The sequence below is a fragment of the Phasianus colchicus genome, chromosome 1, assembly GCF_987193195.1.
Source record: "Phasianus colchicus chromosome 1, bPhaCol1.hap1.1, whole genome shotgun sequence".
In the NCBI taxonomy this organism is placed as follows: domain Eukaryota; kingdom Metazoa; phylum Chordata; class Aves; order Galliformes; family Phasianidae; genus Phasianus; species Phasianus colchicus.
In genome coordinates, this window is record NC_143436.1 from 68,850,443 (window position 1) to 68,874,653 (window position 24,211).

The following is a 24,211-nucleotide window of genomic DNA, read 5'->3' on the forward strand; positions in this document are numbered from 1 at the left end:
AGCAAATAACAAAAAGGTATGCTCTGATTATGGATGCTCACTTCGTCTGAATGAGAATGTCAGCATTTCCTGGACTCAGCATAAACTTGCAGATGAGTTCCTGTGTTACTGGTATTGCTGTGGTGTTAGATACACACAGGTCTGATAAATAATCCAGGAACCTGTGCAGTCAAAAGAAAAAAACAAACACAGATGCAACAGAACACATGGCTTTAAATACCACACAGAAACATTGCTCTAAAAATCTCTAGCATTTGTCACTAATATACTAACGAGATTGTTTTTTTCAAAATACAGTCTTTGTTCATTTAAACTATTGCAACTCCCAACAGATGAACAACAGCTCTGAGAGAAGCCCTGAACTGTCCTTAACTCAAAGAGAGAAAGAAAAAGTCCCCAAGTAAGACACTTCTCAGCAAATCAGAGTTGTGCCAGAACTTAAGCAGCCTAAGGATGTCTTAAGCTCATCTAGCAAGAGAGCTCAACTGAAAGCCTTTATCATACTCAGGAACCAAAAGCAAGAACACATATTCTTATCCATCTTACCCATCCAGGTAATGGATGACTCCCTAACGCAAGCAGCAAGGAGATATTACTTGTGCTGGAGACAGCCATGGGTCCTCTGAGGAACTCCACTGCATTGGAGGAGTTCACATCTACAGCTTTTAAAGCTTTCTTTTGAGTCTCTGATGTGACACAACCAATGATCAGTGGAAAGAGACCTGGCAAGATCTCTATTCAAAGCAGTCATTCTATGAAAAACAGAACTAAAACTATTACATGTAAACAGTTTTCTATAAATTTGCATCTCAAATTTCGGTCTTCTGATGTTTAACAAGGTTCACACAGAGGCTTTTGTTGCACTTGGGACACTGATAAAATATCAGCTTTTTGACCCTCTTTTATGGATCTCTCTGTTTGTATTACCAGTACTTCACACTGCAGCCTTTCCCTCACTGGAATATAAAAAGTGCCTCTTCCCTCCATGTATCATCTTCTTTTTACAACATTTTTAGGAATTGATTATCCTTCACACCTCTAGCAAATGTGGCTAAAAGTGGGCATGGGATCAAGAGCCAGTGAGGGAATGGACTGAAGCTGGCATACACACACACAGCATATATACAATTTCCTCAGAAATCCAGGTAAAAAAACTTAACCATTCACCACCACTGCTTGTTTCAATGCTAAAATGGAGGAAGGCTTTAAATTTTGGAGCTCGTGTGTTTTAGAGCATGCTGTCACAATTCTTATTCTGAGCATTGAAAAAATTTATGAGACTGTCCATGTAAACAAATGCCATAAGATCAAGCATTTATTGGTCAGATTGCACTATCTCAGCAGGGTGTATTTTTCAAAATTTAATTGCACTCAGAGTTCAGCCTAAAAAAAGTGAGCGTATATTTCAAAATGAAATTTAGATATGTAACAATACTAAAATGTCCTTCACCACAAAAAAACTGACATCAATAAACACAAGAACCCTTCAGCACTGAGGAGCATTTGATCTCATGTGGCTCCCTCTGTCTGTAATGACCAAAGCCAGTATAGTTTAGCATGGCAGAGGCAATAAGATTACAGCATAAGGTAAAATGGCTGCAGACATACAGAGCATAATTGAAGCAGTACAGCACCAGGGCCCTGAGCAATATCCTGAACTGCTAACAGAAAAATAATATTCACAATTACACAATTTGGCCTTCTGTTTCTTAATTTCTTATATTTGTATAACTTGGTACTTTTACAACTGAAAATCTAATGAAAAAATTAAATTGATTTTCCATTAAAAAATACATTTATACTCTGACCTAAGGCTGATAAAAAAAAAAATTTGACAGAGCTAGGTTAAAGGCTAGAATTTTTCATTTGAAACAAAATCTGGTCTAGAGCACATGTTCACCGGGATCCTTGCCATCCTATGCCTGACTCGCCATCCTTTCAGCTCTGACTTGCAATCAGGACCTGATTAGAAAATTAGCAGGAAAACTGATTAATAAAACCTTAGTTAAGCTAACATCAACATCATTTCCATCAAGGTTGTTAGCAGGACAACCAGCACAAATGGCACTTTCACAGAGGAGCAGCAGAGTTACAAAACAATAAAATTTCTGTTCCGTTGTCTCAATCAGTTTGAAGCAAAGCCAAACTTTCAGAAGTGTTCTGCAAAAACCTCACTTTTCACCAAGATTTAGATTTGAAAGGCAGATATCAACTCTCCAGAAATATGGTAACTCTGATATTTTCTAGCACAGTGCTGTACACGTATTTTTTTTGTGTCTGTGAGGTCAAAAAAAAAAAAAATAGCTAGAAGAAAACAATAACATAATAACAAATAGCAGGGAGATTGATTGCTGCTACAAATATAATGTTATATGGACCATTTCAAACCTTGGCTCTCGATTTCTCCTGAGTAAATTAACAAAGGTCTCTATTTCTTTAGCCGTGATGTGTTTCTCTAGCAGTTTTCTGTTGTTGTGCAGCAAAGCTGTGATGGTGTCTTCTGCCAAAATATCATAACCAATCTGGGACTGCATGACGCAGAAGTTCTTAGCAATATATTCCTGAAAAAATGAAAATCCCTGTGATGATCTGTTAAGCAATAATGTTTTTCTTCTAGAATCGCAAACATCCAGCTCCATTAACAATCAAAATAATCCTCCAAACTTTTCTCACTAAACTGGCCTGAACAAGGTACATCTGAACACCTAAAATATGTACTATAAGAAGACAGAATATTAGGATTGGCTAACTCTTGTCATTCTTTCATAAATCAAAAAAATAAAGACATACAAATGGGTGTAAAATTCAAGAAATGGCAAACATTTTTTTTAAAAAGGAAAACCAAGACTTTATATAATTTTAAGAAACTTTCTTGCTCTCTTCTTCCCTTCTCTCTCCTCTAAGACAAAAATATTTCTGAAAAGTGCTAGAAAGAAAACAAAGTCATCACACATAACAGTTCAATTTTTTACTTTCAGCTCCTTCAGCCCTATAAAGCTAGTAAGGGCTCTTTTCTGTGCTGCAACATACAAAACACTCAATATCGTGTTCTGAATTATCTCATGTTCATTGGGAGTCTCCACAGTGGAAAATCATGCTTTCTGATAGAACAGCCTCTGGTTTGACTCACTGCTATCACAATATAAATATTTACAAAACAGAATCACAGAGAATTTTGCCTTCCCCACTGTTGCCCTGGAGCCTGTGAAGGAAGCAGTGGACACTAATCTCAGCCAGAGCCTGTGAAGATAGATGGAAGCCCGCCAGGAGAACAAACCCATGACATTCATTGCTAATCACTCCGTTCATATAAAAATGCCTATAAAACAAAAACACTATTTCACAGCATGACTCTGTGTAAGCATCTTTCTACTTCTACCAACCAACACAAAACCCAGTCCTTGCATTCTCCCTTAAGATCAGATTACCAGAGGATCATACCTGTAAATGTGGAGTGCAAGATCAAACATAGGATGTAAAATAACAGAATTTAGAGGAAAAATTCTTGAATACCACTCACCTGGTTCTTCCTATAGTCCTGCTGGGAATGTCTGAGAACTCTGTAACATAACCTTAACATGTATTTGTATGGGGCATATCTCTGGTCACCTAGGTCTTCAAGTCTCAGCATTGATCCTTCCCCTTTGTCTTTGAAAGGAGCTTTGAGAATCCCGAATATCTGTTCAAAATCAAAATCACTGAGGATGAAAATCAAGCCAAGATTTTTCCTTAACCTGTACCTGTCAATTTCCTCTGACAGGATCAGAACAAAGCATCTATAGGCTCAAGTCAGAATTCAATCACTTCACTTATTATCTACAAATCACCGAATAAGAAAGGGGCAAAGGGACAAGGACAATCTCTGACGTTACAACATAAGCATTTAGCTTTGCATTTCCACACCAATTTGGTTGACACTACTTTTTCTTGACTGCTATCCGTAGTTTAAAACACTGTCAGTTAAGTGCCTTAATTTTAGATAAATTAAGGATGAAAAAGCACATATGGGCTGCTATCTAGTTTGATTCTTTTCACTTTATTATTTATTTACTATTTCAGTAAGATACTTGAAAAGAATATTAATTCGGATTTATATGCAAGTCAGTCCTCAAACAAGTCAGGGTATTATAAGTTTTCCTTCAAGGAAAACAGTTGCAGGATCAGGACCACGTAGCAGACTTGCTTCAAATTTGTTCAACAGTTTACTTGTAAATAAAGTCTTAAAAATCTTATAAGTCATCAGAATTACATGAGACTAATAGACATCAAACTCCGGGCCTTCTGCCGTGAGTCTTGATTAATGAGTTTCATGTCTAATGAATCCAGTTACACACAACCCAAGATAGCATAAGCCAACTTACCTGAAACCAACATTTTATCAATTCCTTCTCTCCTACAATCTATTTGGAAGTACAGTCAAGTTACTCATACTTGAACACACAGAATATACCTGAGCCAATATATTTTGTTCCCGCATTAATTTTTGTCGCTCCCGGTTTGGCTTAGTAATGACCACGTCCAAAACTTCCTGCCCATTGTTAGGCACATCAGACACAAAGAAAATCAGATCTTCCAATAACTTGGTCACGAATCTAGAATGAATAGACAGATCCCTATTATACACAGTCATTCAACACTTGCTAGGATTCATTAAGAAAGAAAATCACATTTTAGAACAAGCGTTATCTAGCGCATCAGAACTGCAATCACTGCAAAGCTAAGTTTGACATATACCTAAGGCTTCCAGGTCTCAGATCAGCACAGGTTTGAATCCACCACAGTGATGTTTTCCAAGACTTTAAACAGCAACCAGAGGAAAAAAGGGAGGATGCAAAACTGATGTAGAATAAATGCAGACTGCTTAGAAATCCAAAATCTCTACCAGCTGACTGCAAGACCCAGAAACAGTAGACAGATACTCTTAATCAGCCCAGCAACAATTTCCACTGGGAAGTTAGTAACATTGGCCCATGAAACAAGATTGTGCACTGACTAGAGGAATATAAACACTTTGCCACTGCCACTATTTCCCTACTGACGTGAGAAACTATTGAAAAATGACTTGGAAAAAAAATACTTTTATTTCACCCATTCTTTCCTACACAAAAGAAGATTTGGCAGAAGTAAATGCTAAAACAGGACAAAGGCAGTGCCAAGCCCTTCCATCTTCAAGCAATGTAGGTCATCACCACCTTGCTGTTAACATACCTTGCCAGGTATACACAGAGAGAAGTGTGGATGACCACAAATTTTCTTAAAAGAATTGGCAATCTTTCACAAACAAAACCCAGCACATCTCCCACCCTTAGCAGCATTGTCTGAGTCTGGCAAATATTTAGTCTATAATTACTAAACCTGGCAGGAAGATGCTCAATAGATTTCCAAAGACATCTCTGAGAGCCACACAGAAAGCTTTCATTAAGTAAAAGAAGACTTGGATGTTCAACTAATCCCTCTAAATGAGTTTTCAGCCCAGTAGTGGAATTTGGAGAACGGTAAGGTCCCCAGAACAAGGCACCTCACTAACAGAAAAAGCAGGAAAGGTAAATGTAGGGTTGATCAACTAGGAGCGAGCTCTTGGAATCCCTACTTACCAAGCAGGAAGGTAATAAGACAGGGAAACAGGAAGAGTGGGGTTTTTGTTTGTTTGTTTGTTTGTTTTGAAGGAAATCACAGGAACAAACTAATAACAGCAATATCATGAAATCACAGAATCATAGAATCATCTGTGTTGGAAGGGACCTTTAAAGGTCATCTAGTCCAAATCCCCTGCAATGAATAGGGGATTTGGACATCCACAGCTAGACCAGGTTGCTCAGAGCTTTTCTTGTTCTTCTTTGCACCTCTTGCTGAATTCAGTTCCAGTAGGGTCTTAGCCTTCCTGACCTAACCCCTACACAGCCTAGGAGCCTTCCTATATTTCTCCCAAAGTACCTGTCTCTACTTCTGCTGTCTGTATATTTTCTTCCTGCTTTCCAGTTTGACCAGCAGGTCCTAGTTCAGCCACGCTTGTCTCTTGCCTTCCTTTCCTGACTTCCAACACCTGGGGATGGAGAGCTCTTGTGCTCTTCTGCTGAAAGCTTCCTTAAAGATCTGCCAGCTCTGTTCCACTTCCATTCTCAATTATTTCATGTGTTTGTTGTACTAGTACATCAACATCAGCACTTGACAATACTGGATTGCAGTGACACAGCAGAGCAAGGCTAATACAAGGATGTCATGCCTTCATTATGTTGTATCCCCATCTGATTTGACTCAACAATGAATGAAATGGCTTTCCAAGATTGTGTACTAATACCTTGGCTGTTACAGATTTGCCTGTTAAGATAAATCCTTCACCTGATACTAAGCCACCTGTGCTAATTACGACTGACAAAAGACTTGTGGACTCGACAAACAGCATAAATTGTTTGGTCACCAAAAATTAACATTTCTGACGAAAAGCTCTGCATGATGCACAGTGGAATACAAGATAAAAATTAACACTGTAAGAGATGCTATTAGTTTTACCAGACAGCTGAAAACAAATAGCCAACCACATCACTTGCAGTGGGAAATACATGGCCACAATGTACAACAAAATCCCTTAATTCAGGGCTGGGTGTAAAGAACAGACATTCTTTGAATTGAAGCATGGATGGATATAAAGAGTAAACACTGAAGACAACAGGAAATGTAAAACAGGAAAGTAAACAGGGAAAAATAAAATGACAGAATCACAGAATATCATGAGTTAGAATGCACCCAGAGGGATAATTGAGTCCCCCACTTGGCTCCACACAGAACCACAAAAATCCAAACCCTATATCCACAAGCGTTGTCCAAACACTCCTTGAACACAAGCATGGTGCCACGACCCTGTTCCAGGGCTTCTCCTATCCCCTCTCCACATACGTTCATGCCATTCCCTCAGGTCCTGCTGCTGTCACCAGAGAGATGAAATCAGTGCCTCTTATAAGAAAGAAAGGAAAGGGACAATCACAGCAGCCTCTCAATCACTGCAAGTCTTGCTTCTACTGCCCTAGCAGCATGAACACACAGTACAATGAATTGCACTTACCCATTACTGTGATAACATGACACCATGATGCTAGGAGTAACCCTAATTTAACAACAACAAAAAAAGCTCACTAACCTCCTTTCATTCTGCGTTATTGTTCCATTCTCCAGCTTTTTAACAGTTGATGCTAAGACCTTGTTTGCATCGTTAGCAAAGTCCAAGTCTCTGACCTCAGATAGAGGAACTGATACAATTGCAAAAGCCTCCTTGTCCTCCTTTGTTTGGCACGTCCCGATCTGCAATAGTTTGTGGTTTAATTAGGGTAACCAATTTGCTCACCTTTGCCCAATTATGCATATTTTATATGTCAAGATCACCAGTAGGAAACTCTAGGAATTATGCTGGAATTTGAACCCTGAGAAATTAGTGTTTACCTTTAACATTACAGGCCTTTCTTCATTGGTGTCTATTGGGATGCTAGTACTAGTAACCCAAGTATTGGTACACAAATGCCTCAGCCGGACATAGGAGTTCCTAAAAGAGAGGAAAGCAAACAATGGATTAGATGGATCCTTTCTGAGCTAAACTGGGCAAGGTGAGATGTGGTTTAACATATGGACATGAGATGTGAGAGCATGAGTCACACCAGCCACTCATAATAAAAAGGCAAGGGAGACCTAGAAAGCACTGTAGCACCCTTTCCCCTTGTGTCTCTTTTCTTTCTGATCCAGCATAATGCAGTAACAAAGACAGCATCTTGGGATTATGCAGAATGCTGCTTTTAAACATTTCCTTAAGTCTAGGAGTAAAGTATTCCTTATATGAAAAAAAAAGAAAAAAATTAAAAGGTATTTTAAAATCCTAATTGAATTGAAGTACACATCATGAATAAAAGCAACTGTTTTCTTATTATTTTTTCTGCCGAGTAATGAGCCCATTCAACCTGTCACAGAACAAAAGTGCAAATGTCAAACAGATCATAGTTTCAGTTTCACCATTATGATGTGCAAAACCCTGTTCCAGGGAGTGAGCATTTACACTATCAGTTCTCAACCGAAAATCAAGTAAACAAAGAGCAGGTATGAGATTCTTCTAAATTCTTTCCATTTGATAATTTCTGGCATTATTAAAAAGCAGAGCTGATAAATCAATTACAATTTTTACTCTGAACTGTACTCAGTAAATATATCCACTACAATCTTCATTAACACACTCCCTGTCATGCTGATGGACTTTGAGTATTCAAGTAAGAAAATTATCCGGCAAAACTCTGCAGAGCAAATACTTCCAAGTTGCATACATCACTATTTGTAGGTATCTAGCTTTAAACTCCACCCTCAGAACAACTACTAGCCCCAAGTGTCTTCATACCCATTCAGCCACAACAAACACCATGTGACTTATCTAATCAATCCCAGCTTGGGATTGTTACTCAATTGTTAACAAGTAACAATTGAAGTTTCAAACATTCACAAGTAAAATCTATGAACCAATTAATTTGAATAACAGACGTGTTCAGAAACAGAAACACAGTTCACCATACATATTATTTGGTAGGGAACAATTCAGTTAGATCTACTAGCAGCACATTTTTTTTTCAAACAGTGCAACTCAATTCTGTCTTCATACATAACAGTGCAACATTTAGCCTGTTATTTTTCTCTTCACAGATTCTCTTTAAGTGTCACTTGTTTTATCCTTATAATTATTTTATCCAGTTGCAGCAGCAGTATCATGTTTTATACATCTCTTGTTTATCTGTGAACACTCTTCAAATTTTAACTGAAGGATAATACTTGCTTATGTTTGATTTTTTCTGCTTTACTCACAGGCATAATGCTAGGAAGAAACCTTGTCAATCCCACAACTTTTTTTTTTTTTTTTTTTTACCTTGGAACCAGGCAATCAGCTCTCTGAAGAGTGGTGGCATCCAGTTCAAAGAGAGACGCGATGTCATTTCCATGTGGCACAGAGACCAAAGTATACATAATCTTCTCCCCTGCCTGGCGTTTCTTCTTTGAAGCAGGAAGGTCGCCATCTCTCTGCTGGTTAGGCACAAGAGTTATTTGCTTGCATCAGGGCCCATTATAAATTCTCCAATTACCTTGTGGACAAGTAATACATCTAAATTGTATGATTTTTTTGTGTACATTCTACTAAGAATGTACCGTGACTGGCTTTGGAGTGCATAACACAAAGGGTGCACTTTGCCCCAGGCACACAGGGTCTCAGACAGTCATTAAAACAACAGCAGGTCACCAGCTACAGAGGGACTGTAGTACTGTATACATTATTATTTGACATCTACAACTTCAAAAACTGGTGCCAGTTGCAGACCCTTCACTCCCAACAGATGTAGCTACACAGTGCTAGCTTGGAAAGGGCCAAAGTTAAAAGAAGAGCAGTAATGAAAACTGCATCTTCAAAAGGGAGGCGGGGAGTAAAAAAAGTGAACAATTGGCCTAATTCCACAGTTGTTTTATTTAAATTTAGATTTTTTTCCATTCCCATTCTGACATTCTGAATCATAGCAGCACACCTTCCAAATAGGAAGAGACAGAGTATCTGTCCCATTAAGATCTATTTGGCATTGGAAAGAGGAGACAAAAATCACCAGCTAGCTTGCAGTGGAAATCTTAGCACATGCTGCTAATGCAGCAGAGGTTGGATCCAACACAGGTCTGTGCACGTCCACCAAAACTGGGGAATTTCATTCCTTCACAGGCACCTAGCTTTCAAGAGACACTTACAAAGCTGTGTTGGTGCCTGAGAACATGTGCAGTCCTCACATCCTCTGATACTCCAGGCCCAAAAAAATGTTAAACAAAATCACACATGGAAACTTAACCTGCATGTGAGGATTGAGAAAACAACAAAAATATATATCCATGGTTTCCATACACATTCTCCTTTACAAACTTAGGATAAGACCCAAACTGGAAAAGCAGGTAAATATTCCAAACAAAAATTTGAAAACCAGCTTTCAAGGTTCAAGGTTCACAGTCAGTGAAAGGGTAAGTAGTACAAGATAATTTAGAACAGCATCCAGACTTTTTTTTAATATTTCCCGTAAGTTACATCCAAATCTAATTAAGTTTTCCCAGAACTGACCCACTGTGCTATCATTTCCAAACTGAAAAGGCTGGTATACAAAAAGGCAGGACATTTCATAATCATGTAGTTTTTCCTTAGGGCTCCAGGAAAAACAGACACCAAAATATCAAGCCATATTCTGCTCTGTGTTAAGAAGTATTTTTATACTCCCTCATTGCACAATGTCTGAGCATCTCCCATGGGTCATTAAACATGAGCACACGCACATGTGCAAGTTTCTGTGACAAGAGATAAAGTGAATGGCAGGTCTCCAGTGCTACAGTAGTTCATACTAACCACTAGTTCCGTGGGGAAGTTCCTCCTGAAGTTTGGGGCTGACTTCACTTGCTCACAAGTTTCCCCAGCAATTTCTACTAAACAATTGAGTTATCTTATCGGGCTTTTACCCCGCCAGCCAGGATTAGCACCTGTCAGATCAGACCTGCCATACAAGCAAGAGCTGGTTTCTAGTCTCAAAAATAAAAAGCCCATCTCAACAGAATGCAAGACAGTGTCTATAATACTGCTGGCTGCAATGCCAAGCTTAGTTGAAGGAAATCTGGCCTGCACAACGGCTGTGCAATAGTTCCAGACTGGACTGCAGCAAAAGCCTCAGAACTATCCTCATACTTTAATTTAATGATCTCAGACATGCCTCACAGCCCAACCATGATTACAAATCTTGTTCTTTGGAATAAAAACATAACGAAAAGTGACCCTGACCTTGACAGCTCTGAAAACAACTTACATATAGGGAGTGCACAGATAGAGAGATACAGTCATCTCATAGAAAAATACACAATTAATATTTATGTTTGAATTTACACCTGACTGCATGCACAAAACTCTGCAAGAGAGAGCATACGCATTTGCACACAGAAAGTTTCTTATGATTAATCAAATTTAATAAGCAGTCATCAGAATCTGCACTTAATCTAGCCATTATTAAATATGCTGATGAGTCCATATGAGGAAGTTGAAAGAAGGGGAAAGTATTAGACTGCTTCACATTAATCAGGCGGTATGAAAAACACATAAAAAACACAGCATTCCTAAGTAGAATAAAACAATAACATTTGCACAGGTAAGTAACAGGCATATAGGCAGATGTAGCCAGCAAAAAACTGAATTCAACTGAGAGAAGGGAGGAATAGACAGGTAAAAAAAGGGAGGAATAGACAGGTAAAGGGATTCAAATATAGAGAGAAGAAAATTCAACTCAAAGCAGCACGAAGAAGAAGAGAAGCAAGTAAAGAGTTGCAATGGTGGCAGCGGCAGCCAGAGAAAGAACTCCCAAGACTGGTCTAGTATGAGATATGGAGGTTGGCAGCCCTGCCTGCGGCAGGGAGGTTGGAGCTTGATGAACCTTGAGGTCCCTTCCAACCCAAGCTATGGGTAAAGTAATTCAAACAAATGGTAAATTCATTAAGAAAAAAATAGTTTTGATTGTCCCAAACTGTTGGTAAGTTAGTTACAAGCCATAGCAATTCAAATTAGATATGTATGTATGGTCAAGAAAATGGAATCACCTCACTCTGTAGTTGTCTGGTAAAATCACTTGTAAGAATGCAGGAAATGTAGATTCAGCTGCTTTCCTGTGTGGCAGGATTTGGACCTACACCTTCCAAAAGAGTAGTTTTCTACAATAGCATAATTGCATCAGTTGACAAAGGAAGAGCTATGATGTCATCTATCTGGACTTCAGTAAGACCTTGGACACAGTCTCTGCTAACATCCTTCTCTCCAGATTGAAAGATATAGATTTGATGAGTAGACCGATGGATGAGGAACTTGGTTGCAAGACTATATGCAGAGTGTGGTGTAGTCAATGGCTCAGTGTCTGGATGAAGATCAGTGACAACTGATGTCCAACAGGGGACGACTGTATTGGGACCAACACTCTTCAGCATCTTCATCAACTATACTGATAGTGAGAATGACTGCACCCTCAGTAAGTTTGCGAATGTCAACAAGCTGTGAGGTGCGGTCGACATGCCTGAAGGATGGAAAGATAGTCAGAGAGACCTAGACAGGGTCAAGCAGTGGGCCCAAGAAAATTTCATGAGATTCAATAAATTCAAGTGCAAGATCCTGTATCTGGGATTGTGGCAACCTCCGCCAATATCCCCCTGGCAAGCCAGGGGACAAAAGGACTGAGCACAACTCTGACAAAAAGGACTTGGAGATACAGGTGGATGGGAAGCTGGACATGAGCCAGCAACGTGCCCTTGCATCCCTGAAACCTAACCATACCCTGGGCTGCATCAGAAGTGTGGCCAGAAGGGTGAGGAAGGTGACCCTACCTCTCTACTCTGTGCTGGTGAGATCTCACATCTGCATCCAAATGTGGAGTCCTCAGTACAGAATAGAGAGGATCTGTTGGAGTCCATGGAGAGCCACAAAAATAATGGAAGGGATGGAACACCTCCCCTGTAAGGACAGGCTGAGAGAGCTGGGGCTGTTCAGTGTGGAGAAGAGAAGGCACAGGAGAGGACCCTATCACTATCTAAAGGAGGGGACAGACTTGTTAGCAGGGTATGTTGTGATAGGAAAAGGAAAAACTGTTTCAAACTAAAAGAGGGGAGATCTAGATTGGATGTTAGGAAGTTTTTTTCAATAGGGGTAGTGAGGCACTGGAACAGGTTTCCAAGAGAGGTGGTGGGTGTCTTGCCCCTGACATTCAAGGTCAGGCTGGATGGGGGTCTCAGCAACCTGATGTGGCCGTAGATGTCCCTGTTTATTGCAAGGGAGTTGGACTAGATCATCTTTAAAGGTCCTTTCTAACTCAAATGATTCTATGAGTCTATGATTCTATACAGCCAATGGCCATGGCATTCTTCCAGAACAAACTCATGTAGGAAAGTAAAGGCTGAAAGTTCAAAAAAGGAGTCACAGTGAAAAGAATCAGACCTTTTGTTGAAGATCCACGCTAACAGCAAATACCGTAACTCCTGGGCTTCCGCCACTGGCTTGCAGTGCATCACAATTTAAAAAGAAGTTTAACGTATATGTAAATCCAATGAAGATGTATTGTGTTTGTAATCTGAAGGGCAGATACACTGTAATTAGTGACAACATCTGTATTGTAATTGGAGATAATTAGATTTGTCTTTCTTGAGACGTGCAGCCCAGAGGATGACCCTTCTTCACAGATCTTCATATAATTTGCTAGCAATTGTAAACTACTCCGTATCCTTATATTCTTCATCTCTATTGGGTATCGTACCTGAAATTCGGAAGATTTACAAGGAGTTTTGTTTAGGAAGGGGCCTACCTGCAATAAATAAATAAATAAAAACTCTTAAGGGGGGAAAAAAAAAACAACTCATTAAAAGAAAAAACAGGCCTGGAATACCTTTCCTTCTAGAATGTAAATCCAATCTACAATTCTGACTGGTGAGGACACCTCTTGTACCATAGAGACAGACAAGGATAATGCCCTACTCCTGAATGAATACATTAAGCTGCACTACAGATTTCAGCAGAAATTAAATTTAAAAATTTAAATCCTGCTAAACCCATACAATGTGGTATCTCAATATGTTAACCCAGTTTAGGAGGCTCTTAGAAACCAGAATTTATTCGTAGTAGTAATACAAGAACTTCATTTATTAGACGTTTTTAGAAACTCTGTATGAAAAGAAAGCCAAGTAAATTAATGGCTAGCCTTGCTTCTGCATGTTAGGAAGCCCTGGCAGACAGCACAGCAGTTAGCCTCCTATAACACCTTTGCTGTTGACTCATTTGTGAGTCATCGCATTTTTAGCAGAGACATCACGTTGCAATTCTGTTGTTAGGAGCCAGAGACATTCTGTAAGAAACAATGTATGCGTTTTCAGAGCTGATTCAGACCTGTGTGCAGCAGCAGAATAATAATAGTGTGCCAGCATCCGTGTCTCCCCTTCTCCCCCAGTGACTGCAGAGCCTCTCAAGTGGTCTGACTGCTGGCTTTATATAAGCAGAGACACTGCCATTCTAAAACCGAGGATTTTTTTTTCAATGTTTTTCAGATTGTTTACAGCCTCAGCCTTGAAAAGAAAATTCCCCAAACATTCTCTAATTGTTTTAACGACGTTACCTGTGTCACTCATTATGAAATCTAATTAAACAAAGTTAGTTGCTGAAAGGTAATTAAAAAATAAAACTGAAAAAGAGAAAAAAAATAGTGTTTATCAGGAAAAAAATCACTTGGGATGGAAGAAAGAAAGCAAGCTTTGAATTGCACTGCTTTTTGGCATCCATAAACAGAGATAGAAATAAGTCAAAGAAGGTATATCAAATTGCACCAAGAAGTCCATGGCAGAACAGCCCAGCTTCTTTAAAAGAAATGTAAATACATACCAGTCTCAATTCCAAGAGAAATCCGAATAATAAAACTCAGTTTGGAACTGCTTAGGATGAGCACTCTCATGAAAATGCAGACAAATGGAGGTAAGGTAGCTATCCAAAGACAGCCTTTTAATACTAAGGCACTAACAAATGCCACATTTCCAGCTGCTCTTGACATTTCCCCAGTGTTTATGGTGTTCTTCTAGGTGCTGTACATTTCTGTGATTGGAAATAATGGACTACTTTGCAGCATAAAATACACCAATTTTGGATTTAATGGGAGCTGTAACAGAACGCTGCATTTTGATGCACTGTATGCTACAATCTCCTAGACTTCAAGAGCTGGATAAGCCTTTTTTTTTTTTTTTTTAAATAAGTCCTTTAAATCAGAGAAAGGTCTCATGTTAAAAATAAAAAAAAATAAAAAATAAATAAAAAGAAAAATCCAGAATTTAGATGTGGGAAAAGCACACACACAAAGAATATTAATCGACTCAATATAAGGCTAAATTTTACCAGAAATCACAGCAATGTTTCACCATACAATTTGGCAGGAATCTCATGAAGCAGCCCATAAATGAGCAAGGAAGGCAGTCCAAACAGAGCTTGAGAACAAAAGCCCTAGTGACTTCTGGCAATATTTATGATCTCACTTGCCAAAATTCTTTCATATTTTTAAGTCACTTGAGGCAGAAGGATGGACTTCAGAAGTATCTACTGGCTATGCCCACTACTGCACCACAGAAAATCCTTTTCCATTTCTGCTTCCTAAAATTGACAGTTGCCTAAGCAACTGTGATCAGGACTTATAAACCAGGCAGAGAACATGCACAAGAAGCCCTATCACACATTTATAGTTAAGGGTTGGCACAAAACATACAGATGGTTGTGTCTTCTTTAAAACCTAGCTGACAGAGAAAGAACTGGAACTCTTTTCTCCCAGCAGTGAAAAGCAAAACACAGGCTGCAGGCTCAACTTCTTCCTTCAGTTGAAAAGATTCAAATGTGCCTCTTCTATTTCCCTACTCTTCGGCCTTCAAATTACACTGGTGTAGGCCCACTTCCACCTCCCCCTCTACAGCAGCAAATTTACTTCGCAGGCAACATTTCACAATTAATTGGTTCAAAAGATGAAAAAGAAGACGCTTTTGCAGTGAGTCAGTGAGGCAGTCACCTGGCAGAAGAAACACTGTGAAAAACACAGTGCAAGGAAAGCTTGTGTGTTCCATGTCACTTGTGTATTGCATACAAGACTGACGTGGCTGGCCCTTGAAGAACTTCAAATATTCCAAGATCCTTTTACTTTAGAGGGACGACTAAACACTGCATCATTGTAGCATAAAAGAAATCCCTGCACAGAGAACTTTTTCTACTCAGTTGCTCAAGGACAGAATGGAGACAAAATAATCAGTGCTGACTCATGGTATTTTCAACAAAACTAAAAAGAGGTGAAGGATCCAAAGGTATGTATACCTTGCTAAAAGAGTTATCATAGAATCACAAAATGGCTTGGGTTGGAAGGGACCCCAAAAATCATCAAAGTTCCAACCCCTCTGGCACAGCAGGACCACCGACCTCCAGATCTAATACTAGACCTGGTTGCCCAGGGCCCCATTCAACATGGCCTTGAACACCTCCAGGGACAGAGAATCTATAAGATCTCTGAGCAGCCTGTTCCAGCACCTTACCACTCTCTCTCTCTCTAAAGAACTTCCCCCTGACATCCAATCTAAACCTTCCCTCCTTGAGCTTAAAACCATTCCCCCTTGTCCTATCCTAGTTCACCCCTGTATAAAGTTGATTCTCCTCCTGTTTATAATCCCCTGTAAGGCTGCAACAAGGTCTCCTTGCAGACTTCTCTTCTCCAGGCTGAACAAGTCCAGTTCCTCCAGCCCATATTCATAGGGGAGGTGCTCCAGACTTCTGATCATCCTTGCAGCCCTCCTTTGAACCCTCTTTACATCTTTCCTGTACTGGGGGCCCCAGAAATGGTTGCAGTACTCCAGATAGGCCCTCACAAGGGCACAGTAGAGAGGAACAATCACAATCACCTCCCTGTCCCTACTGGCCACTCCTCTTCTGATGGAATCAAGGATACTACTGGTCTTCTGAGCTGCAAGAGCATGCTGCTGGCTCATGTTCAGTTTTTCATGCACCAGGACCCCAGGTTCTTTTCCGCAGGGCTACTCTCAAGGAATTCTTCTCCCAGTCTGTATTCGTATCTAGCATTACTTCGACCCGAGTGCAAAACTCTTGTACTTTGCTATGTTGAACCTCATTAGGTTCACATGGGCCCACCTTTTGAGTCTGTTGAGGTCCCTGTGAATGGCATCTCTTCCTTCCATTGTGTCAACCGCACCGCTCAGCTTGGTGTCATCAGCAAACTTGCTGAAGATGCACTCAAGCCTGTCATCAATGTCATTGATGAAGACGTTGAAGAGCACCAGTCCTAAGACAGACGCCTGGGTGACACTGCTCATCAATGGCCTCCACCTGGACACACTGCCATTCACCACAACCCTCCGTCTGCAGCCTCCCAACCTTATCCACCAAGTACTCCACCCCTCCAATTCATATCACTCCAATTTAGAAATAAAGATGTGGGGCAGGGTGGGGAAAGATGTCAAAGGCTTTGCACAAGTCCAGGTAGATGACATCAGTCACCTTCCCTTTGTCCAGCGATGTCATCACTCCAACACAAAAGGCCACCAGATTGGTCAGGCATGACCTTCCCTTGATAAAGCTATGCTGGCTGTCTCGGATCACCTGCTCATCTCTCATGTGCTTAATGAGTCTTTTAGAGGGATCTGTTCCACAATATTCCCAGGCACAGAGGTGAGGCTCACTGGTCTGTAGTTCCCTGGGTCATCCTTTTTTGTAAATGAGAGTGACATTCCCCATTTTTCGCTTCCTGGAGACTTCGCCTGACAGCCGTGGCATTTCAAATATGACAGAGAGCAACTCAGCAACCACATCAGCCAGCTCCTTTAGGATCCTGGGATGAATGTCATCTGGTCCCATACACTTGTATATATTCAGTCTCATGAGGCGGTCTCAGACCAAGCCTCCTGATAAGCCTGTTACCAAGGCTTATCAGGATTTCTTTCACAAAATATCTTCACGTGAAAGTGCTGACTGGGTAAAGTAAAATTTCCACAGAGAAGCACTTTTGATCATCAACCAGTTTTGATTAAATTTTTAATGGAAACATTTGTCCAATCAGATTTCTCTGGTCTTGGATCTTAGTTGAAACCAGTGCGCAGGAGCATTAAACCAAACTGTTAGAGAAGTTGCCTTTAGCATTCATGCTCAGATCACTTGTGCTCTTCATTATCCAGTCCAGGGAATATTTAACTTCGGGAGCTGCTCCTATTTTGTTATGTTGGTCCACAATGTCAGACGCAGATGTTGGTGGTATGGCGGTAGAGGCTGAACCTTCTCACCAACATTGTTATATTTTATTGCCCTGAGACAGACGGCAGCAGAGGGACAGTCTGGCAAAAATGACATGGAAGTGCGTATAAAGCAAAAGTGTGTGATTGAACACCTCCACGCAGAAAAAAATTGCACCTATTGATATTCACTGACACTTGCTGAATGCTTATGGAGACCAAACAGTGTATGTGAGTACAGTGAGGTGGTAGGTGGCGCATTTCAGCAGTGGTGACAGAAATGTGAAAGACAAGCCACCTTCCAGACAGCCATGTAGATTTTTATGAGCATGGCATGCAGCTCTTGTTCATCACCCTATGACCTTTAAGGTCTTTTCCAATTGGAGTGATCACCAGTGAAAATGCATAGCTAATGGTAGCATTAGTGTTTTGCAGCTGAGAATTTGCTCTATCAAATAGTGTTCTTTTTATACCTGTTGTAGTTTCCATGGAAATAAATAGGAGGCATTACTTTTAGAGTGACCAATGTATTAGATAACATGAAATTGCTACAGCTGGACACCCTCTACTACATACAAATTAGTATTGCACAGCATAATACATTTGAACCCTTTGTGATGAGGCCCTATACATGTTTTCATAGGTTTGAATTCAGACTAGCTTTATTCTAGTTTTCTGGGCTGGGCCCTCATGAGAGGCTAGAACACAGTCTACCTATATTCCAGGTGTGTACCTTTTAATTTTGATCCAACAGAATACAAGTTTGCACACTGACATTGCTCTGCGAAGTGAATTAGAGAATTCCCTTAAATAGGAAATAACCAGGGGATTTGATGAAGGAGGTGCCATCATGCTGTGAACTAAAGTGTTAATGCAAACTGAGCTGTGTGTGAGCCCAGCTATACTGTTCTCAGAGCAAAAGCACGAACCCAAGCATTCCCAGGCAAGCACCGTACTCAAGAAGATATTCTAGAACTTATCTCAATTTCTGTCAGAAAGCTTCAGGGGCTTCACATGTGATTCCAAAACAAAAGAGAAACAACTCTTAGAGCTCCCATATTTTCACAAGAGAGAACTTTCATTTCTCTGGCTAACTCAGCTCTTACTGCTATATTACTATTTATACCAAATACCATGGAAGACAGAAAACCAATGTTACCAACTCCTACAACAGTCTCCATTTCTTTTTAAATTGCAGTGCTGGAGGCATATGATTATGTAAGAATCTTGGTTTTCATTAAAAAAAAAAAAAAAAAGTAGAACAAAAAATTCTTCCCCTGCAGAGAAAAACTTGAAAATGTGTCCTTTAAAAGAACAAAAGCCAGAAGGCCAACAAAAAGAAATTAAGTTTATTTCTTCTAAGATCTCAGCTGTTTCAAGGCAGTCTCATGAATGTGATGGATGAATTATTCCTTTTGGATTATTTGTTTAAGAATAAGATTCCCTCACAGTTTTATATCTACGTCCTTCACTCATTATAGACGACACGTCTGGTCTCTCTTTGTTAGTTAGAATTAGTTGGCACGCTCTTAGCACTGTACAAAGATAAAGTGCTTTGCCTTTAACAGCTCCAGATTGCCTGGAAGCATCTGACTTCTTGTCCAACCCACTCGTACTGCAGCAATGACAAGGTAGGTCCTTGTGAAAGTGTGGTGTTAGAGTTGCCTGAAGTGCAGCAGGGCTCAGTTTAAACCTGAATATCTGCTTGCATGTATTCAGTACAGTTAATGAAAAGAGTCTCAGCATTTTCTTAGATTTAGAGCCACACCTGAGTGAAAAACATCCCAAGGAAGCTCATCTCCACTAGCAGAGCCTCTGAATTTGTTTCGGCACATAAATAACCAGACTCCCTTGTCCCTGGCTTTCTTGCTAAAGAGTGGAGTTTTTGCCATGAGGTAGTATTTCTAATTTGGTAAGTATTAATAATTTCATATATGTAGCCACTAAGCAGAACTGACTGACTGCCAATTTGATGCAGAATTTGAATAAGCTCTCTAACACTTCCTTTAAAAAAGAGTAAGCTTTCTGTAATGATAGTACTGAGTTGCACCCCAGCTTACACACAACAGAGAAGACAACCTCAGTGGTTATGACACATTACTACAGGGAAAGCTATAAAGGATTTCCATTTGTTGGGCTTTATTAGGCTAATTATATAGTATTTCCCAGGTTACATGCAACATACAAATTCCACTTACCAAAGCTTTTCCTTCATTATTACCTTCTGGATAGTGTGGGTTAAGCTGGAAAAGAAAAGAAGTTAAAAACTATCTTGACAGTTCTCAAATATTTCAGAACTTTGGGAGAGGGACTGGTTCAGTTCTTTATTATGTATTCATCCTGCAAAAGAATTACGGAGTATTTAGAACTAGCATAGCAATTAGAGTATGAGAATTAGCAATTTAATTTATGGTCGACTTACTGGCTGTGTCCTCACATCAGAAAAGTGAATCTTACAATCAAGCTTGTTAAAAGACTTTCAAATAATAATTAAAAAAAAAAAAAGAATGATGGAGAGAAAGTGCAGTTACTATTCTAAATATAGCAAATTACGGTCACCCCTACCAACACACAAACACTTATAGGACTGACCTTGAGCAGATGTATTGAGATAAAAATTAACGTTTCGCATCTACTAAGATTTTACAGAACAACAGTTAGCTCTGAATAAATACCTCTTTAAAACAGAAATAGCAATGTCGTTACAGACAAGTGTTTAATTACTCCGTGATTCTGTTTAACCATTATTAAGGTATTTCCTATGTCATACCAGGATTAACAAATATTAATTAATAACTAAAGTAGCATGAGATGCTTGGATGAAAAATTAAATGTAAAGTATTGCTATTTAACAGCATTTAATATGATTTTACTTTTGACAGGGAAAATATGTAGACTAGAAGACGAGGGATTATATAGGAAGACATACACTCAAATAAACAAACACCCACATACTGGCTGCACACAAAATGCTTCCTGATTTGATTTATATAATGAAACACTTCTACCTCAATATTTGCTACAGCCCCTGATGCAGGATATACCTTCAACAGGCTGAAAATGTGGAACCAAAATTATTACTTACAAATGGTTATGTACATCTTACAGGTAAGCACAGTCATTTTCTTGGCATGAATTTGGCATTAACAGCGTGGAAGAGCAAGAAGTGAATTGCACAGGGCAAACTGAATGAATTCCAGTCATACTTTTTAATATTACATTATCATCATCATACATTTAACATTACACGGAAAACTATTATGAGGTATTTTTATCAAGTCTAGAGGGGTTTATTATTACTCTACTGTTCATGTCTCTTTAACAAAAAAAAAAGACATCTCCTCTCCACTTGATAAGCCTCAAGAAAAGAGGAAAACATTTAGATAATCCTAAAATTGCTGAAAATCTCTTTGTTTTCTATCATGATTGGATGTGTTAACACATAAATGGACAAAACGTTATTCTCCTGCCTTCATTTCATTATTCACATTAGCCACTGGGTCACTTTCTGGGTTATCTCAGTTTTGTCACTAAACTCAGCATAGAGAGCTATGCGCTGAGGACTAGATCTTTAGTTGGAATAAATCTGTGATGCTTCATTGAAGGACTTGTGTGAATACAGTTGTCTACTCAGTATGAACTGAGCCCTATGTCTTGCTATTCTTCAACTGTTTGCTCTCAACATAACCATGCTTTAGAAAAAAATATATATCAACAATGAAAGAAACTTTGGAAAATCTCTCTCCTACACCGCTTCTTGCCTACTTGAAAAATGACTGAAGAGATCGCCTTCAGATTTTCAAAATAGTTCACTTGAGGACAGAGGAAGACAGAAGGCTGAAATAAAAAAAAATGAAGTGTATCCTTAATGATGGCTTTTCTTGCCCCGTTGAAACAGAAACAGCAAAACTATAAAGATGTTGTTTAGAGAAAGTTTGAGATGTTGAGGTTAAACAGGTTAAGCAATAAACAGGACAGAATGCAGTTGCAGAGCTGACATTAACGGCCCCCTTTTCAGCTCAGCAGCTGTCATTTTCATTTCAAGCTGAGGTTGTTGGTGTTGAGCATCTGTAAAAATCAGACTATTAGCTGTTATCCTATACTATATTTCTCCAGGTAGAGAGGTGTAAATTATGTAATATTTTAAGTCATATTATACCGAATCCTTTTCAATATCCAAGTACAACAAAATGAGCTATAGACACAGTGATGGCCTTAGCTCTCCAAAATGTATGGCTTTTTCTGATTGGTATAAAATCACCTCTACACTCTTCAATGAACCTCCTAACAAAAGGATCCTTGAAAATAACAACATTAAAGATTGTTCCAACAAAAGAACTCTTGAAAATGAGTTTGCTCCTTGTTGCTAATGAAATCAAGTAAAATTCTTAAGAAAGTAAGTAAGAATACCATGCTAAAATGGATCTCATTTAAGCCTAGCAGTCTTCAAGCTCTTTGAGGTCATTGGACTTATTGAAGTTGCAGTGTTCCCAAATTGTACCCAAAATACTGTATATTTCAGTCAATGCATACAAAGAAAATGATACATTGTAAACTGCAGAGTTGAAGCAAGTGTGACTATATAAATCACTGAAGTAATAGCTCAATTTTAAAACTATTTTTAGGGTATATTTCCAACAGCTTTTTTTCTGATGCAGAAATTCTAATTCAGAAATTCTAATCTTCCAAGGCATCTTTTTCAACAAACCTAAAAATAGCCATTGTTTACCTTCTCTTAGACAGAAAAGGAAAAAGAATCATAAAAGAGAGTTCAGCTTCACCACTGCTGATAACAAAACAATATCAAAAACCTTGAAACTCATATTATGGCAAGCTCATGGGACTCACCATATCATCCCAGTGTTCATTGACTACGTAAGGCAAGTCAGTAAATGAGAAAATAGCAATGGCTATATGGTGGTAAGGAGGGTGCAATCTGCATCAAGTAATGTAGATTGCACTAGTAGAGCATAATTAGGAAAGAACAAAGGAAAATTCACATTAGTGAAGAAATGAAATGGCCACATGACAAAACGCGATGGAAGCAGTGTGGCTTAAATATTACTCCTGAATAACTGGGTCAAGGTGAGCGACTGCATTTTTGCCCGTCATTCACCCCACTGCCATGTAAAAGGTAAGCCCTATTACATGGATTTTACAGTTGGGCAAGGCTAATATAACCAGCTGTCAAAGCTCAAATGACAATGATTCACGGCACCATAGATATTTGGTCTTTTTCATTTGTTTATAAATACAAACACAGATTGAACTCTGCACATCCTCCAGACCACACAGTCCCTTGAACTCCAGAAAATGGGTTTACCACATTACCTTTTATGGTTTAACATATATGGACCAACAGTGAACACTGACTTATGTGCTACACAAGGTTTTTCTTATGACGAGGCCCTATCAACAGTAGTTATGGTAAGTAAGTGCAAATGCAGTTTCACTGTAGAGCACACAGGAAATATCTGGGAACTAAATTTGTTTTGGACTGACTCTACTGGGGAAGAGAGCTTGGAAGTGACCTAGCAAACTTATCAGCAAACAAAGACAGTCAATACCCTGAGAAGGCTCCCACAACCACACAACATCATATTTCAAACACTAAAACTATTGACTACTTTGGCATTTTTAAAAATGATCATCATGCTGCAAACTCTGCATAGGAGAAAGATACAACTTTCAATTGTATGTGTTTGTGTGTTACTTTTGGTAGTCACTGCTCAGTAAATGCACGTGCCCAGTTAATCCTGAGAAGTATCCTGTTAAATCAAGTGCTACAAGTCCCAGGCTCTGTTAATTCCACCGATTACTGAAGGTGGTTAAATTTTAAATTCTTAAGTTTTTCAATACTACAACTTCACACTGCATAATGTCCTGAGATTCCACTACTGAGTAGAACAACTTCTTATTAATATGCTATTCTTGTTTTTTTGTTGCTGATTTTTTGGTTGATCGGTTAGTTGGTGGTTGGTTTGGTTTGCATCTACACATAGTAAAACATGTCTTACAGTTCAGCAAGGAATTAAAAATCTCAGTCCATGCTGTAGACAAACAACTTAGAATTTTGCTTTTACATGGGATGCTATCTTCTTAGGCAGAGGAATGCGTAGAAAGTACCCAAAAAAGCTATTTTCAGACACTTGTTTAATTAAGAAAGAGAGGAAAGTTTGGAGAAAAGTACTCATGCTTATTTTAATCACATTTTGTTGACTAAGTAAAGGATATTTAAAATAACTCGTCAAGGAAATAATTAGACTGTCAAATTTCAGCTAATAGAGTATTTTAATTACTTGATTAAAACCAGTATTAGTCAAAGAATTAAAGGTTCTAATTCAACACATAAAAACAGTTTCCATTCCATTTGATAACTAGCTTGTTAACACAGAGC

At 39.1% G+C, this 24,211-nt stretch overlaps 1 protein-coding gene across 6 annotated transcripts in view; it reads right to left on the reverse strand.

Moving 5' to 3' along the window:
* Positions 1 to 24,211, reverse strand: part of ITPR2 (inositol 1,4,5-trisphosphate receptor type 2) — a 263,254-nt gene that overhangs the window by 177,368 nt on the left and 61,675 nt on the right. The window contains exons 10-18 of one of the 6 annotated variants that reach the window (XM_090146687.1): positions 20,013 to 20,057; positions 13,320 to 13,367; positions 8,891 to 9,045; positions 7,435 to 7,534; positions 7,136 to 7,296; positions 4,451 to 4,592; positions 3,521 to 3,679; positions 2,389 to 2,561; positions 42 to 161 (exon numbers count right to left, since the gene is read on the reverse strand). In XM_090146687.1, the coding sequence (XP_090002813.1) occupies positions 42 to 161; positions 2,389 to 2,561; positions 3,521 to 3,679; positions 4,451 to 4,592; positions 7,136 to 7,296; positions 7,435 to 7,534; positions 8,891 to 9,045; positions 13,320 to 13,367; positions 20,013 to 20,057 (1,103 nt within the window). The other 5 variants (XM_090146684.1, XM_031597173.2, XM_090146688.1 and 2 more) reach the window with 5 other exon arrangements.